Source organism: Lissotriton helveticus, chromosome 4_1, assembly GCF_964261635.1.
Source record: "Lissotriton helveticus chromosome 4_1, aLisHel1.1, whole genome shotgun sequence".
NCBI classification, from domain to species: Eukaryota; Metazoa; Chordata; class Amphibia; order Caudata; family Salamandridae; genus Lissotriton; species Lissotriton helveticus.
Genome location: NC_136063.1, coordinates 1,538,444,755 through 1,538,461,767, shown reverse-complemented (window position 1 = coordinate 1,538,461,767; position 17,013 = coordinate 1,538,444,755). Strand labels below are relative to the sequence as shown.

General features: G+C 46.4%; 1 protein-coding gene across 1 annotated transcript in view; it reads left to right on the top strand.

Annotated features, from left to right (window-relative positions):
* Positions 1–9,465, top strand: part of CCR9 (C-C motif chemokine receptor 9) — a 31,619-nt gene extending 22,154 nt beyond the window's left edge. Inside the window, exon 2 of the mRNA XM_078685839.1 lies at positions 7,077–9,465. Within this exon, the coding sequence (XP_078541965.1) occupies positions 7,077–8,165 (1,089 nt within the window). The 3' untranslated portion in view covers positions 8,166–9,465. The remainder of the gene's footprint in view (positions 1–7,076) is intronic.
* The last annotated feature ends 7,548 nt before the right edge of the window (positions 9,466–17,013 follow it).

The window sequence follows — 17,013 nt, the reverse complement described above, 5'->3', positions numbered from 1 at the left end:
GTCATTGTAACGACTTGCGTTGTGATGGCAGCGTCGTGATGGTAGCGCGGGGTAAAGCCCGCGTTGTCATGGCTGTCTCCCCTGCGGTCAGTTCTTCTATAGACAACTACTTTAATGATAACAATGGCTCAACATAGCCTGAGGTTGTTTGGGACGCATTTAAGGCCCATATACGGGGACACATGCATAGCCTGACCTGTGCTAAGAATAGGGAGGAGGCATTGAAATTTAAAAAAATTAAAGGTTAAGATCTCCTCGTTAGAAACCGCTAGACTGAGTGGACATCCAGATAACCTGCCACAAGTCCTTGAAGACCTGGATCGTCAACGCTCTGAATATAGGGCGATGTTAGACCTAAAAGTTAAGGCGCAATGGGCTGTCCATGGTATGGAGAACTACGAATACGGTGAAAAAGCTGGAGCAATCTTGACCTGTAAGATCAAAGCGGACAGAGTAAGAAATAATATTAACAACTTAGTTATAGATGATCAGGGAACCATCTCGTGTGATCAGGAGGATATGCAGAGGCACTTGCTCTCCCTATTCTCTAAACTTTACGAGGAGGAGGTTTCTCCAAGCCCTGATAACATCTCAAAATGGCTGGAGAACAAGGCCTTACCATGCCTGACAGAGGAAGGCCGGAACATGCTGAATAGCTCCTTTACGGAGGAAGAAATCAGATCCCATATTAAGAAAATAAAGCCGCTGGGACAGATGCTCCCCCAGGAGAAGTATTTAAGGTGTTCCAGGAGGTCTTGGTTTCAAGGCTTTGTGAGCTCTTTAATTATGTATACAGCCAAGAGGGTAGGACTCCTCCATAGTGGAAAGAGTCCATAAAAGTGCTCATTTTAAAACCAGGGAAGGATCCCCTTAATGCAGACTCCTATAGACCTATCTCCCTGCTTAACGCAGATTATAAGATCTTTACCAGCGTTTTGGCAGGGAGATTGGCTAAGTTGGCCCCACAACTTATAAATTCAGACCAAAAGGGCTTTGTCCCTGGCAGACATATCCAAGAGTTAACTCTGCAATTAATAGGCAGTATCGATTTAGTGGTGGCAAGGTCGGAGCCCTTGGCAGTGGCAGCTTATGACGCTGCGAAGGCCTTTGACCGCATCAACTGCGACATCTTATGGGAAGTGTTAAAAATGATGGTCCAGAGAGGCAGTGTCAGCACAAGTCGTGCCGAAGGACAAAGCCGAAGTAGGCTCCCAGACCCCCTGGCACCCGTTGAAGCGTGAACCAAACGCTATTGAGGTACTACGAGACCTTCCTGAAGTAAAGGACTAGTACGTCACTTTGCGACACCTTCTATCATAACAAGTAATTCTTATATATGAGATTTTAATACACTTCACACGGTCCTGAAGAAAGCCCACATGACCAGACTGGCAACTAAGGGCTGAAACATGTCGACCTTTTTTTATCACGAACATTGAGTGCATATGAATCCTAACTATTCAACATAAGCACATCTAAATATTTTCTGACAACTTACTCGACTCCAGAAATAACAAAAAAGAGGTCTGGCTGTCCGAGTATTTTAGATATTTTCACTTACCACTTATCACTGCTCACTACTGCTTTTAACCAAGCGTGAATACCTCCGGGTGGAGGTTGCATAACAACTAACCCAATGATTATGCAGTCACGTGAATCAACAGCGGAGAACCAAGATATACCGCTAATTCGATCCATTTCACACGTGCATGAGGGTTTTTTATCTTGGGACATACACAAACGTGTCCTGTATACCCAGGTTATGCAGGACAAGTGATCCTTCCCCAAGTGATTTATGAGATTAGATATAAAGGAAACTGGACAGATCTCAATTTCCTTCTCCCTCCTGAATTGATTCAAAAAGGCTAAGGAGATCGACCATCTTTTCTCCAGGTGGCAGAACCTACCCCTGACAATCTACGGCCGGGTGAATTTGGTTAAGATGGTCATCTTAACTTAATTGACGTACCTGTTTAGTATCATACCTCTGGTTTTTCCAGATAAATTCTTGGGGAAAATCCAGGGTAAAATAGGTAGTTTCATCTGGGCAAACAAAAACTCCAGGCTCTCCTGGAAAAAGCTAAAAAGAAAGCTTTTAAAAGGAGGCCTAGCGCTCCCAGATGTGTTGTGGTTCGCATTTTCTTTCCAGCTAAAAAATATTTGCTGTCTCCTTTCTAGCCCTGACAATTCCAACTGGTGTCAGATCTTGACTATAAGGGCTCACCTTGAGGGTGGTGACACAGGCTTCTTATATAAATTTGAAGCGCCAACATTCTACAAAAAAGTCCGCCTCAAGGTATTAAAATGAACTCTTATGGTTTAGAACAGAGTCAAAGGGAGATGGGGAATAAGATATTACTCCGGCTTCGCCCCAATCTGGGACTCCCCTGGTTTACCGCTATGCCTTAGGGGCAGCCTATTACTCCCCATTAGGAGAGCAGGGATCATGGTATGATCTGATTTAGTAACATCGGAGGGGGTTCTCCCTTGGGAGGTCCTGAGAGTTAAGATCGGGGACTCTTTCTCCAGATTTAAATATATGCAATTATGCTCTTGCTATCTGGCGGAGAAAGAGAACATTGTGGGTAATTGGGATATCGAGCTTGCCCTTCAATTACCTAACCCCAGGAAGAAAGAGGTGGGATTTTGGTATAGGAACTTGCTGGACGTGGAGGAACCACAGTCCCCTCCACTTCATCTAGTCTGGAATTCTTCCTTGTTGGAGGAAGCCTCAGCTAGCTTATATGGGACATCCCTCCAAACTTATATAAGTTTGTCAGGCCAGCTTCACTCCAAAAAGCACTCTATGTTATTAATAGGTTGTACTATACGCCGAAAAAAATAATGAAGTTTGTGAGTCCGTCCCCTAAGTGTCCCAGATGTGGCCTGGTTGAGGCCGACGACATTCACATCTTTTATGACTGTCCTAGTCTGGGCCCCTTTTGGGCTAATGTGGAGTGGGCTATGGAGGGTATTTTTAGAGCTAAATTGTGCCTTAATTTGGTTAGAGTAATGTTTGGTCTAGATGTAGACCTTTTAAGGGGGCTAATGTCGACACAAGTAGCTCTGTTTTTTAGCTTAATTTTGATTGCGCGTAGAGAGATCTGCAAACTCTGGAAGGATGCCAGTCCTCCTCTTTATGAAAACTGGCTGCACGCAGAATCAGGTATGGCGCGCTTGGAAATGGGACTAGCACACAATGTAAATAGTAAGGTATGGGAACCTTTGATCTTTTGGGGGAAATGAGGCTGGTCTAAGGTCTCAAAAGTTCTATGATTACACCATGCCTTGGAGGAAGAAGCAGGCCTGGTCGGCTCCAGGTGAATGAAAGAACATCAACCCGGGGCGCCCAGTATGGATCGGGTTTCTAAAATGTTCAGTTGCAGATGCCAATGGTGAAATGAGGACCTAAACATTTTTTTTTAAAAACAATTCAGGGCAGGAATAAATTATAATCATTCACAGTGTGCTCATATTAAAACTGTCAGTGAGTGAGGGACATTAGTGTTTTTTCCCAAAGTAATTGCTCTGATGCATAGTTTTGGCCTCAGGGAAAAGGAATATAGTGTCTCAGAACCAATAGACCAGAAAGCAGCCTATGAAATAGCCAGTGTATTATTTAAGTGTTCCTTCCACAGGAGGAGTGAAAGTGAATTATGAGATACTCACTAAGGGCTTGATTACAAGGCTGGTGCTCCATGGGCCATTAGACTCATGGGGCGCGTCGGTGGTAGTCTCCCGATTACCCTATTACAATTATGGTGGTCAGGCCGGCCATTTCCCAACAGCAGCTGTCAGGGAACCGCCAGTCCCTAGCGGTGGTGCCGCTGTGTAGAGGTAGTATTATGCTTGGCAGGACCTCCGCGGTCCTGTCAAGCATATTACAAGTTTCTTCTCTGCCACGGTTTTCATGGCAGTGGAATCTCCATGAAAACCATGGCAGTGAGGAAACAAAGGGGACCCTACAGGGCTCCCTGATGTTATGTTATGTTATAGACATTTATAAAGCGCGAGCGGTTACCTGAGGGTGTCCTGGCGCTAGCTGCTCTCATCTAGGCATTGAAGTGGGGGGCACCTTTACAAGTTAAAGAGCCATGTTTCAGTTCTTTTTCTGAATGTTAAGATATTGGAGGTGTTCCTCAGATAGGATTCCAGGCCTTGGCAGCATCGGCAATAAAGCTTCTCCCTCCCCATGAAACTTTTTTTATGGGTGATACTGATACCAACTTTGCTCCCAGGGAGCGAAGAGTTCTATTGGGCTGGTACCACTGCAATTTCCGTTTAAGGTAATCTGGGCCTGTGCCCTGCAATCCCTTGTGTACTGTGCACAGAGCTTTAAAACGTAACCTTTTCCTGACAGATAGCCAATGGAATTTTTTGATTTCCTTTAAGGTTGGTGTAAATTTGGGTGTACCTAGTGAGCAATCTCGCTGCCACATTTTGCAACAATTGGAGCTTGTTTAGGAAACATTCTTGAATGTTTAGGTAGAGACCATTACAGTAATCTAGCCTAGACATAAGTGCCGTGACAACTGTCCGTCGACTGTCCACCGGCAAAAAATGTTGTATTTTCTTAATCATTTTGAGGGTATAGAAGGTACTTTCCTGGTGGGTGTAGGAAGAGTGCCCAATGTATCTGGCCACCAATTGGGGTCCAGAAATCGGATTCATTTCCGAAAAAGATAACCTTGGTCTTACCTGGATTGAGTTTTCGGTAATTTTGTGCCATCCACCTCCCAACTACCTCCATACAGTTGTGGAACCAAAATGTCTATTCCTGCTCCCTGTCCTGGTCACAGAGCCACCACAATTTGTGTGTCGTCTGCGTAGGAGGTAAGGTTAAAACCAAAGGTGCCAATTAAGGAAACCAAGGATGAGACATAAACGTTAAAAAGTGTCGGACTAAGGGAGGATCCCTGTGGTACTCCGCAAGGCAGGGAAAAGGTTTACGAATGGAATTCGTCCAGTGCCACAATTTTAGATCTACCAGTTAGGAAGGACTTCAGCAACTTCCATGCCTTACCGTGGACCCCACATGCTGATAGACGGTCCATCAGTATGCCATGAAGGATCGTATCAAAGGCTGCTGATCGGTCTAACATAATCAATGCATCCTTACTTCCCCTATCCAAAACTTCTCTGATCTCTTCAGTGGATTTAATGAGGGCAGCCTCTGTGCTATGTCCTTCTCTGAACCCATATTGAGTAGGATCCAAGACTTGGGTTTTGCCTAGAAAAGCACTGAGTTGCACATTCATTGATTTCTCGACCAGGTTAGCAGTTAACGGGAGGCGTGAGATTGGACGAAAGTTATTGGGATCTTTGGAATCGAGGTTAGGTATTTTAGCAGGGGCAGCATTGAGGCAACCTTCCAAAGTTTAGGGAATACCCTACGTTGAACATTGTATTGAACAGGGAGGTAAGTACAGGGGCAATAGGTCCTGGGACATCTTTGATCACCGAGACGGGGCAGGGATCATAGGGGAAACCTAGCCTTGCTGCCAATTGGAGCTTTTCTGTATCCATAACAGATAATGACTCAAATGTTTCAAACACAGTGGAGGGGTCTGCAGCTGAGCTCCTTCTGTCCAACTGTGTTACAGCCCCTATAACGCTTGGGTGGTAAAAGTCTGAAGAAATAACCTCCACCTTATTTAGAAAGAACCTGGCAATGTCCTCACATAGTTCCTGGCTTGTCTGTATTTTTGCTAGACGGGGGAGGCCAGATTCGAGACTGTTTTAAAAAGTTCTTTGACCGAGTTTTGTGCAACACTAATTCGGTTAGTAAGGAACTCTTTTTTTGCATTAAATATAATTTGTTTATAAATAGCAAGACTTTGTATATAGCACTTTTCCTCAGCTTGCTTATATTCTCTCCTCCAATTCCGCTCAAGGGATTTGAAGGTAAGTTTCTGTTTCCTTATAGTCTCTCTATACCAAGGGGCCATTGGTTGAGATCGTTTGGGGCACAGAATTTTTTCTTGGGCTAGTTCGTTACAGACAGTTTCTTTCCACTTGGTGGCCTCCTCTATTCCTGTGGGTAGCTGACCTGCAGTTGATGTAAGTGCATCTTCTAGATCCGTGCCCTCAATTTTATTCCAAGCCCTGCTTTTAATTTAACTCTTCGGCCCCTCCCTGACAATACAATGTGCCGAGAGGGCCAACTCAAATTGATGCCTCACGCCTTGTGGATGCACACAGCGGGGCACCCAATGTGCCCCCGTTTGCATGCACACCAGTTCCTGCATGGAATGGACTTTACAGTCCATGCTGTGCAGGAACTGTTTTTGGCGTTCCATTGCAGTGGCCATTTTTAGAGGCACCGCCATGGGAACGCCAAAGAAAAGCCCACCAGACACTGAACTCATAATCAGGCCCTAAATCCGTGCTATGCCTGGGGCAGAGATATCTCACAACTAGCCTGAAAAACCTTAAAGCCTGGATGCTGTCCAGTCTTCACTTACAAGGCCAACTTCACTGGTGCACAGAAAGCTGGGTAAAGGGATCCACTCCCTAAACTGAAGTGCCAGAACATAGATTAGGAAGCCTTCCGCATCACAGTAGAGAATAAATCTGTCTCTAGCAAGGTTGCAGACTAGACCCCAGACCAAAAGGTATCTGTAAAAATACTTAAAATGTTATTAACCCCTTTCGTGCTGCAGTCGGCCAATTCTGTTTGACAAGTAACCCTCTTGTTCAGAAATGGATTGATGGAATATTAACTCTACTCAGACTGATTTTTCTCCTAAAATTTCCGGTTAGTAACTAATATATGTTTTCTTTTTATGCACTTTATATGGCCCATGCATTATTTATTTGCATAGCTATATTTCTGTTTGAGTTGCTGTATTCTTGCGTCTCTGCTTCATCTCCACATTCTTCCTGATAGTAAGTGTTCATCTAGCCAAAGGATGCTTTAATTTGCTGCTGAAGGGATACTCTGACAAGGCGGTTGTGGAAATTTTTATGTAGGCATTTGAAAAATATCTTTGGGCACTGCTCCTTCATCATGCAAAATGAAATTCGTAGTTTGCCTTTATCCGAACATGCAACTAACCATACCCGTTTCATTACAGGAAGGTGGAGCTGGAAATGAGTGGGACTTTTATGACAGCAACGAATATACATCAACAGAATATATTCTGGGAAACACCGGCTCATACTGCGAAAAGAGTCACGTCAGGGAGTTTGCTAAATATTTCCTTCCACCAATATACTGGTGTGTCTTCGTGCTGGGCACTACTGGGAACCTCCTGGTCATTTTCATATATGTGCACTATGGAAGGATTAAGACCATGACCGATGCCTACCTTTTGAACCTGGCCATTGCTGACCTGCTCTTCCTCATTACACTTCCTTTCTGGGCAATCTCTGCTTCACATCAGTGGATTTTTTGGACTGCAATGTGCAAAATTGTGAACAGCATATACACAGTCAATGTGTACACCTGCATGTTATTCCTAGCCTGCATTAGTGTGGACAGGTACATGGCCATTGTCCAAGCCACCCGCGCCCACAAAAATAAACATAAACAGCTCCTATGTAGCAAAGTTGTTTGCATAAGTGTCTGGCTGCTGGCGATGGCTTTGAGCCTTCCAGAGTTTTTATACAGTGAAGAGGTACAGGGTGATGAAACAAAGGTGTGCACCATGGCTTACCCCTCTAGCTTCAGCACGCACCTTAAAATCATTGTCCTTAGTTTGAAGCTTACTGTGGGCTTCTGTGTCCCTTTCCTGGTCATGGCCTTCTGCTACACTTTGATCATCAAAACTCTACTTCAAGCTAGAAGTTTTCAGAAGCACAAGGCCCTGAAAGTCATCTTCACCGTCATAACAGTCTTTGTGCTTTCACAGGTCCCATATAATAGCATCCTAGTGATGCGAACCTTGGCGGCCGCCAACGTCACGCTCCAGGACTGTGAAACTACTGTCAACCTTGACATTGCCACTCAGATAACCCAAAGTCTTGCCTTCTTGCACAGCAGTCTAAATCCACTCCTCTATGTCTTTATTGGTGTGCGTTTTAGACATGACCTCCTCAAGACCCTGAAGGAGTTTGGGTGCATTCGTCGTAGCCAATGGGCGAGGTACGTGGGATCTGCATGGAGCTCAAAACGCACTTCTGAAATATTGGAGACAAAATCCATTGGAACGTTATCCCTGTAATAGAACCATGTTATGTATGGAGTGGTGGATGGCATGGCCTGGAGACAGAGGTGTCTGGGAGCACGACTTCAGAGTGAACAATGATATAGATGTTACAATTTAGATTTGGAATGTTGTCCTACTTATTAATATTCCCCGAGGATAGATTCTAGAGGAAAAAAGTCAACCATGTCCAGATGATGGCTTTTCTATTCAGTAAGTTTTTTGTGTGCTTTTTATGAGCATTTTTTTCTGTGAGGGATATATTAGAGAATGTTTACTAGCAATTGCCGTTCGCAAATTTAGACCAGCTTTTCCGAATCTTTTTATTTTGAGCACCCAATCAATCAGCTTTGGAAAAACAAGATTCATTATAGTAACACTTAAAGTAAGAGGTAGTTTAGGTTAAAGTACTAAGTCGCTGCCTTGATTATGTATTTTTTTCGTAAATTCAGTTGTTCTATTTTTTAGGGAACGCAATAAAAATATGTTATTCTGGCGATTTTGGGATATTTGTATATATTGAGCGTGCATGTATTCTGTACACATTTGAAAAATGATGTGGTGATGTTGTAACTTTTTATGGTCTTAGTATCGAAATAAACTAATTGGGTGACAGATAGAGATGCCTCAGCACCTAATGTTCATGAACTACTGCTCCCATAATGCACCGAATATTCTTAATTCTTCAAGTAGTTCAAGAAACTTGGTCAAAAGGTTGCTTACCATGGTGCTGGCCCTAAACATATTTATGTATATTATATTCATTCTGGCAAAAAAAAAAAAGAAAAACGAATAAGCAGAAAGGAGGGAGCAATGTCAGGGGTGTACAAGAGGGCTTGTTCCATTCTAGATTTTCAGTCAAAGCACTATATAAATATGCTACAGCTATGGTCATTGTGCCTGGGTAGCCTGAAAGTATGACAGGGATATACCCCTCATGGACCTATGTTGAATACCTCTGAGCTATGATAGAAAAAGGACTTTCTGTTGATTTTTCAACAGGAGGAGCACTCACCGGGTTGCTTTTGACTATCAGGTGTATGCCCTAATGACACAAAAATGAAATGAAATGGGCTGAAGTGAAGAAAAAAAACACCTGGATTTGTTTTTATATCATCTGTTCTTCATCCAAATCATATATAACCTGCTTGAATATATGACTTAATTTCATATTTCCAGTGCACCAGAAGTAACTCAACATGTGAAGTAAGCCTTGCTTGTGGTTGGGTAATGGTCGGAAAAAAAGCAGACTGTTGCTTTAAAAGTAACACCTCACAGCAGTGGTCTTCAAGCTTTTTAATGCTGACCCCTTTCCCCTCTAAATTAAGCATGGGCGAATTTTGCGAATTCGCGATTCGCGAATATTGCGGATTTGCGAATTCGCAATCTGCAAAATTCGCAAATTTGTGCGAATTTGCGGATTTTGATATTTTTGCGTGTTCGCCGGGCGCCTTGCGTGTTCGCGGGGCGTTTTGGCATGTTCGCGGGGCGCTTTGCGTGTTTGCGGTTTTTTTTTTGGGCGAGACCGTGATGCAACCTCTGGTTCATCACTGCCACCCTCTCGTTTTTTATGCCCTTCTGCCCTCTGTACCACTCGTTTTTGTGCCTTTCTGCCCTCTGCCCAACTCGTTTTTGTGGTCTTCTGCCCTCTGCCCCACTCTTGTTTGTGCCCTCTGTCCCACTCGTTTTTGTGCTCTTCTGCCCTCTGCCCCACTTGTTTCTGCCCTCTGCCCCACTCGTTTTTGTGCTCTTCTGCCCTCTGCCCAACTCGTTTTTGTGGTCTTCTGCCCTCTGCCCCACTCTTGTTTGTGCCCTCTGTCCCACTCGATTTTGTGCTCTTCTGCCCTCTGCCCTACTTGTTTCTGCCCTCTGCCTCACTCGTTTTTGTGCTCTTCTGCCCTCTGCCCAACTCGTTTTTGTGGTCTTCTGCCCTCTGCCCCACTCTTGTTTGTGCCCTCCGTCCCACTCGTTTTTGTGCTCTTCTGCCCTCTGCCCCACTCGTTTCTGCCCTCTGCCCAACTCGTTTTTGTGCTCTTCTGCCCTCTGCCCAACTCGTTTTTGTGGTCTTCTGCCTTCTGCCCCACTCGTTTCTGCCCTCTGTCCCACTTGTTTTTGTGCTCTTCTGCCCTCTGCCCAACTCGTTTTTGTGGTCTTCTGCCTTCTGCCCCACTCTTGTTTGTGCCCTCTGTCCCACTCATTTTTGTGCTCTTCTGCCCTCTGCCCCACTTGTTTCTGCCCTCTACCCCACTCGTTTTTGTGCTCTTCTGCCCTCTGCCCAACTCGTTTTTGTGGTCTTCTGCCCCCTGCCCCACTCTTGTTTGTGCCCTCTGCCCCACTCGTTTTTGTGCTCTTCTGCCCTCTGCCCAACTCGTTTTTGTGGTCTTCTGCCCTCTGCCCCACTCTTGTTTGTGCCCTCTGTCCCACTCGTTTTTGTGGTCTTCTGCCCTCTGTCCCACTCGTTTCTGCCCTCTGCCCAACTCGTTTTTGTGCTCTTCTGCCCTCTGCCTAACTCGTTTTTGTGGTCTTATGCCCTCTGCCCCACTCGTTTCTGCCCTCTGTCCCACTTGTTTTTGTACTCTTCTGCCCTCTGCCCAACTCGTTTTTGTGGTCTTCTGCCCTCTGTCCCACTCGTTTTTGTGCTCTTCTGCCCTCTGCCCCACTTGTTTCTGTCCTCTGCCCCACTCGTTTTTGTGCTCTTCTGCCCTCTGCCCAACTCGTTTTTGTGGTCTTCTGCCCTCTGCCCCAGTCTTGTTTGTGCCCTCTGTCCCACTCGTTTTTGTGCTCTTCTGCCCTCTGCCCCACTTGTTTCTGCCCTCTGCCCCACTCGTTTTTGTGCTCTTCTGCCCTCTGCCCAACTCGTTTTTGTGGTCTTCTGCCCTCTGCCCCACTCTTGTTTGTGCCCTCCGTCCCACTCATTTTTGTGCTCTTCTGCCCTCTGCCCCACTTGTTTCTGCCCTCTGCCCCACTCGTTTTTGTGCTCTTCTGCCCTCTGCCCAACTCGTTTTTGTGGTCTTCTGCCCTCTGCCCCACTCGTTGCTGCCCTCTGTCCCACTTGTTTTTGTGCTCTTCTGCCCTCTGCCCTACTCGTTTCTGCCCTCTGCCCAACTCGTTTTTGTGCTCTTCTGCCCTCTGCCCAACTCGTTTTTGTGGTCTTCTGCCCTCTGCCCCACTCGTTTCTGCCCTCTGTCCCACTTGTTTTTATGCTCTTCTGCCCTCTGCCCCACTTGTTTCTGCCCTCTGCCCCACTCGTTTTTTGTCCCCTTCTGCCCTCTGTCCCACTTTGTGCCCTTCTGCCCTCAGCCCCACTTACAATGGCGCCGGCAAGCTGCCAGCGCCATTCTAAAATAGCTACAAAGTCAGCTTCAACTGGAAGCACTAATAGAAAAAGTACAGCAGGTGCTCGAGTTGAAGGTCAAATTAAGTTACACAATCATTAATCACCCCAAACTTGGGGTGATTAATGATTGTGTAACCAGGAAAGGTGTAAGCAAAGCAGCGTGAAAAGACAGGTGGAAGAAAATGAGGAGGAGGAAGAGAAGAGTAAAGCGGAAACCGATAGAGATAACACAGACTCACGGACATAGAAAAGATGAGGGTAAAATGAGTAATCAGAAAATGGAAACAACAAGGGGCAGAAGAACTCACACGCACCAAGGACTAAACCCGAACACACCCACTGGCCAGGCAGACAGGAAGGGAAGAAAGAACAAGGCACAATGGAAAACTGACACCAGCCTCCACACAGGCACAGGAAAGAGGGAGTTACAGATTTCCTCCGGAACAGGGAAGGAAAGAGTAAAAAAGAACGAAAGAAAGCTGGGAGGCCAAAGACGACAACAAGACGTGTAGATCCAGAAACCAGGGATGGCGATGAGAATGACACCACGAGGAAAGCTGGACGAATAGGAAAACAAAGAAGAGGAAAAGTAGATACATACAGGATGACTACAACTTCTCTCTGTTTCAATAAACAGAATAAATACAATGTAAATGTAGCATTGCGTTATTCAAAACAGCAAAATTACAAAATGTAAATAGACAATATCAATTATCACAAAAATAGACCACTTCTAGAAAAATAATTACCAAGTAAATGTGGATTGTCCAGCAGTACTGGGGCATCTCACAAAAAGTGATGGACTGGCATCACACACCGCCTGGTGTCATGCTTCATCATCTGCCAGTCCTCGCCCTCCAGAAACCCCGTTTGGTGGAGGACGGGCATACACCTGGAGACAGGGATGCACTTTCTAAAGTGAGTGGGGGCCCTAAGGGGATAGTGAGTTAAAAAGCCATCAAGAATTCCCCCATGAAACTTTATTTAGTAAGGGAACCCTGTGGAGTTTAAAACCAAAGGTGCGGTGGATAAGAAAACAATCATTCAGTCACCGCCATGTGATTTTCCAAAAGACAAGAGGTCAACATGTTTCAGCCATAGTGTCCCAAAGGTACAGGGCTTTCGTCAGGACCAAATAAGGGGCTCCAGTCTTACCCTACTGTATAGGTAGTGCCACTCTGTGGATATGACCTATAGTCCTTGTCCACTCTAGAGGTCCAATGACCCAATAGGTAGGAGCAGTTTGCTCCATGGGAGGCGAGGGTCTGGGGGTACCCCGTGGTTACACACGTGCATGTGGGTCGATTCCCTGTCGGATCACCTACGTCGTACCGCTCTCGATTCCTCCCCGGCGACGGACAATATCAGTCATAAGGACTAAAACCCATGACCGTCCTCTACTCCTATGTAAGAGTGTGAGGAGCACTGTAAATGGGACTGAAACCCATGTGACGCCCTATGTAGGGTGACCATGTAAATGTAAATGGCACTGTAACCCATAATAAGCCCTGTGTGAGGGTAAAATGTAAATGGGACTGTGACCCATAATAAGCCCTGTGTGAGGATAAAATGTAAATGGGACTGTGACCCATAATAAGCCCTATGTGAGGGTAAAATGTAAATTTACATGGGACTGTAACCCATAACACTGTTTTCCCTGTGTGAGGATACTCGTGTAAAAGTAGAAAGGGCTGTGACCCTAGCTACGGTGCCCTTGAAAGGCTACAATTCGTATGTTACCTATGTAGGCAAATGTATATGGGCAAATGGGGCTAGAACCCATTCCCATCCCTTTGTAGGGTAAGAATAATGTGAACAGGCACATATATGTGGGCAAATGGGGAAACACCCATTCCCACCCCTGTGTAGGGAAATATCTTTTGACATAAATAAAGATGCAAATAATGCATAGTTTTTTTCCTCTTATTTTTGTTTTGAGGATGCTAATGCGGCTACAACCCATAGCTATCATCTTTCAATGTAAGATAACGTGCCATTATATTTCACCACACATTTTTTTTAATACATTTTAGAAAATAGGTGTGTGTGTGTGTGTGTCACCATCGTTTTGTGACACTTACTAGAAAATACAGCAGACATTTTAATATGAAAAGCTCTCCAAGTTTCAAAAGTAATCTGCCAGACTATGTGAGCTCAAAAATCACAGGCAAAATAGAATGTAAGCATGTCTGCTAAACATCTTTTTCCTTGTTCCTTGAATGTACTAGAGTAAGAACAGCACTCTTTGAAAAGTCCCCATGCTCACTAGATAATTGCGCAAAAATGAACCAGCCCACCAATGCTCCTAAAGTGTCTCTGCATCAGAAACAGCATGAATACAACGATGAGTTCCGTGGTGATCTGCCAAAGTCCAGTGAATTTGAAAAATATGCCACAGTAGAAGATTAATCATTGCACGATCTGTAGCTTGCAGCGCACAAGGAATTAGGCTCTTATTTCATTCCGGCAAGAGCTGACAATGCCATTCCACTGAAAACGATAAAATGAGCTCTAAGTGTTCAGGTATGAGATTCTTCGAAGATGAAAATGGTGGCACGCACTGAACATGGCGCCGGATGGCTCCCGGTACGTTCCTGCTCTCAAATTGTGCCCTTCCACCTTGGATGACGTCATTGAGGCTTCACAGAGATGTAGAGATCTGCGCAGCTCTTCTGAGAGAGGTGAGATAAGCGCGAAGGAAAAACGAACATTTTATGACAGTTAAACTGTCACAGAGTGTAGCGTTGCCGCTCTAGTGGTTCACGCTACGTCACCCCGTAGCGTGAACAGCGCCCATTTTGGGTCGCACCAGAAGCGCGATCATTCGGGTGCCGGAGCTGTGTGGTGCAACACGCTCGGCGCTCCGTGGCTGTAATTCAAATTATAATAAATATAACCTCCTGCACTCACGACAATTCGTCTGCCTCATATGTACAAGTAAACAACTCTACAATGGCGACGAGGTGATTCGGATGAAGAAGGGAACAGTGAGGAATTCATTGGGAGGATCGTGTGAGGCCGAACTGAACCCACCGCAGAGGCAGGCTGGTCGTCAAACTGGTCCCCCACGCAACACCACGAGGCAAGGTGCAAGGGAGGGGGCATAGCTACTGCAGAGAGGCCAGTGCAGCACACAGAGCGCGGCAGCAGCGGTTGGTCGGGGGGATCCCTGTACTGCAAGCTCAGAAGAAGCCAGAAGGGAACCACTGCCACACTCTCCACACCCGTAGACGGCCAAGGGCCCTGACGTCCCACCTAGGGTGACCACAGGCTGGTCAGCAGCGCTGGCGGAGCCAGGAGCCACAGAGGCAGTGGTAGAGGGCGAGGCTAAGTCCCTATCAGGAGAAGATGAAGAGAACGGAGCGCCAGGCAGTCCCAGGGCCCAGAACGTTGCGCCGAAAGGGCGGGAAACCATGTGCGCCCAATCCACCTCCGCGACAGCGCCTGTTCCATTCTTACCGAAACCAGGTGAACCCTTAATGAAGTGGGAGGATTGGAAGGAATACATCACCAACTATATTGAGGTCCTGGAGGATGAAAATGAAGAACCGTTCACGAGTGTAAGGAAAAGGAGAATCTTACTACATAACTTGGGCCCGGAGGGGATCCGAGTGTTCAAGAACTTAGTCCCTAAGCAGCGACAGTCGAGTGACGACGACGTCTACGCACATGCCCTAGAAGAGCTAGACGAACATTACCGCCCGGCGGTCTGCGTATCCATAGACCGATACAACTTCCAACAGCGGAAGCAAGAACCGGGTGAGTCAATCGAGGAGTACGTCGCGGCGCTGAAGAAGTTGGCATCCACATGTCAATTTGGCGGACTCCACGACGACTTCATCAGGGACCAAATAGTGATGCACACCACAATAAAGTCGGTGCAGGATAAACTGTGGTCGAGCGGAGACACCACGTTGAAAGAAGCTATAGCGATGGTGAAGAAGGCAGAATTGGCGTGCCGGTGCGCGGAAGCGGCCAAAAGGGAAACGGCGACAAGGCCCATGGTCAACAGGATAGAGGATGAAGAACCGAAGGGAGGTCACAGGAAGACGAGTCCCAACTATAAAGGACCCAATAGGTGGCAAGGGAAGCCGGGTCCACCGGGGAAACAGCAAAAGGGGAACAAGTCATCGTGCTACAGATGTGGCAGTTGGAACCACGAAGCAAACGACAGACGGTGCCCGGCCTTCCGGGCTAAGTGCATGTTCTGCGGAGTCATGGGACATTATGAGAAGGTCTGCCGGAAGAAGATGAGCCGCAACACGGTAAAGTTCATAGAGGGCGACCAGGAAGCCGGGGAAGCAGGAGACCAAGATGAGGACGATGAGATATTGTGCATCGAGGACCAGGTCTTGAGCGTGAGCGGCAGGAGATCGAACAAACCGGTGTTGGACATGACGATAGGAGGTGTAGCAATGAGCATAGTGGCGGACTCAGGCTCCCCATACACATATGACCCACAAGGACGGACAACAGTCACCACGGATGCCAGTGACAAAGGACTCGGTGCAGTCCTTATGCAAGACAGAGAAGGAGGAACAACGGAAACCATCAGCTTTGCTTCCAGGGCCTTGATGGACACGGAAAAAAGGTTCAGTGTCATTGAGAAGGAAATGCTGGTGGTGGTCTGGGCCTTAGGAAGATTTCGCCAATTTTTGTGGGGCACAAGGTTGCGGTTGAGGACAGACCACAAGCCGCTAGTGAGGGTCCTCACGTCCAGTGGGCATGCGAGCGCCACCCCGAGGATAGCAAAAATGACTCTAAAATTGTTGGAATACCGCTACGATGTGGAGTACATCCAGGGAAGCAGGAATAAAGTAGCAGACTATCTGAGTAGGGCATCGGCTATGGATAAGATGGAAGGAGATAAGATAGAAGAAGATGAGATGGTAGCCTTGATGGAGGACCCGGAGAGGGTAATCAGCAGCCAAGAATGGGAAGAAGCATAAAGTGCAGATAAGAACCTCCTACAGGTAAAGGAGTACATCACAGGTGGATGGCCGGAGAAGAAACATGTGAGTGGCAAGATGAGAAGGTATTATGAGGTGCGAGAAGAATTCTCGTTGGACGACAAGGGCATCTTCGTGTACAGGAGAGACAAGGTGGTGCCCCCAGAAGGACTTATCACCAGACTACTGGCTGTACTGCATGAGGGTCACCTAGGAATCGGTAAGATGAAGTTGAGGACCAAACAAGGATATTGGTGGCCCGGAATGGACACTCAAACGGAACTCCATGTGAAGGAATGTGGCCAATGCCAACAAGCCGACAAGACCTTGACACCGTTGAGGCCGTCCATAGGAAGGTTCGACACCCTTAGAAATCCATGGGAGGAACTCTCCATTGACATTCTGGGTCCCATCCTTGATGACCAGGGTACCCCGAAGTACGTATGTGCCCTAATAGACAGGTATTCAAAGTGGCCAGAAGTACTTGTCAAAGAAGAAATGGACACGGACACCATATTGAAGTTCCTCACCACCATTTTCCTCAGAGAAGGCATCCCCAAAAGTGTGTTAAGCGACAATG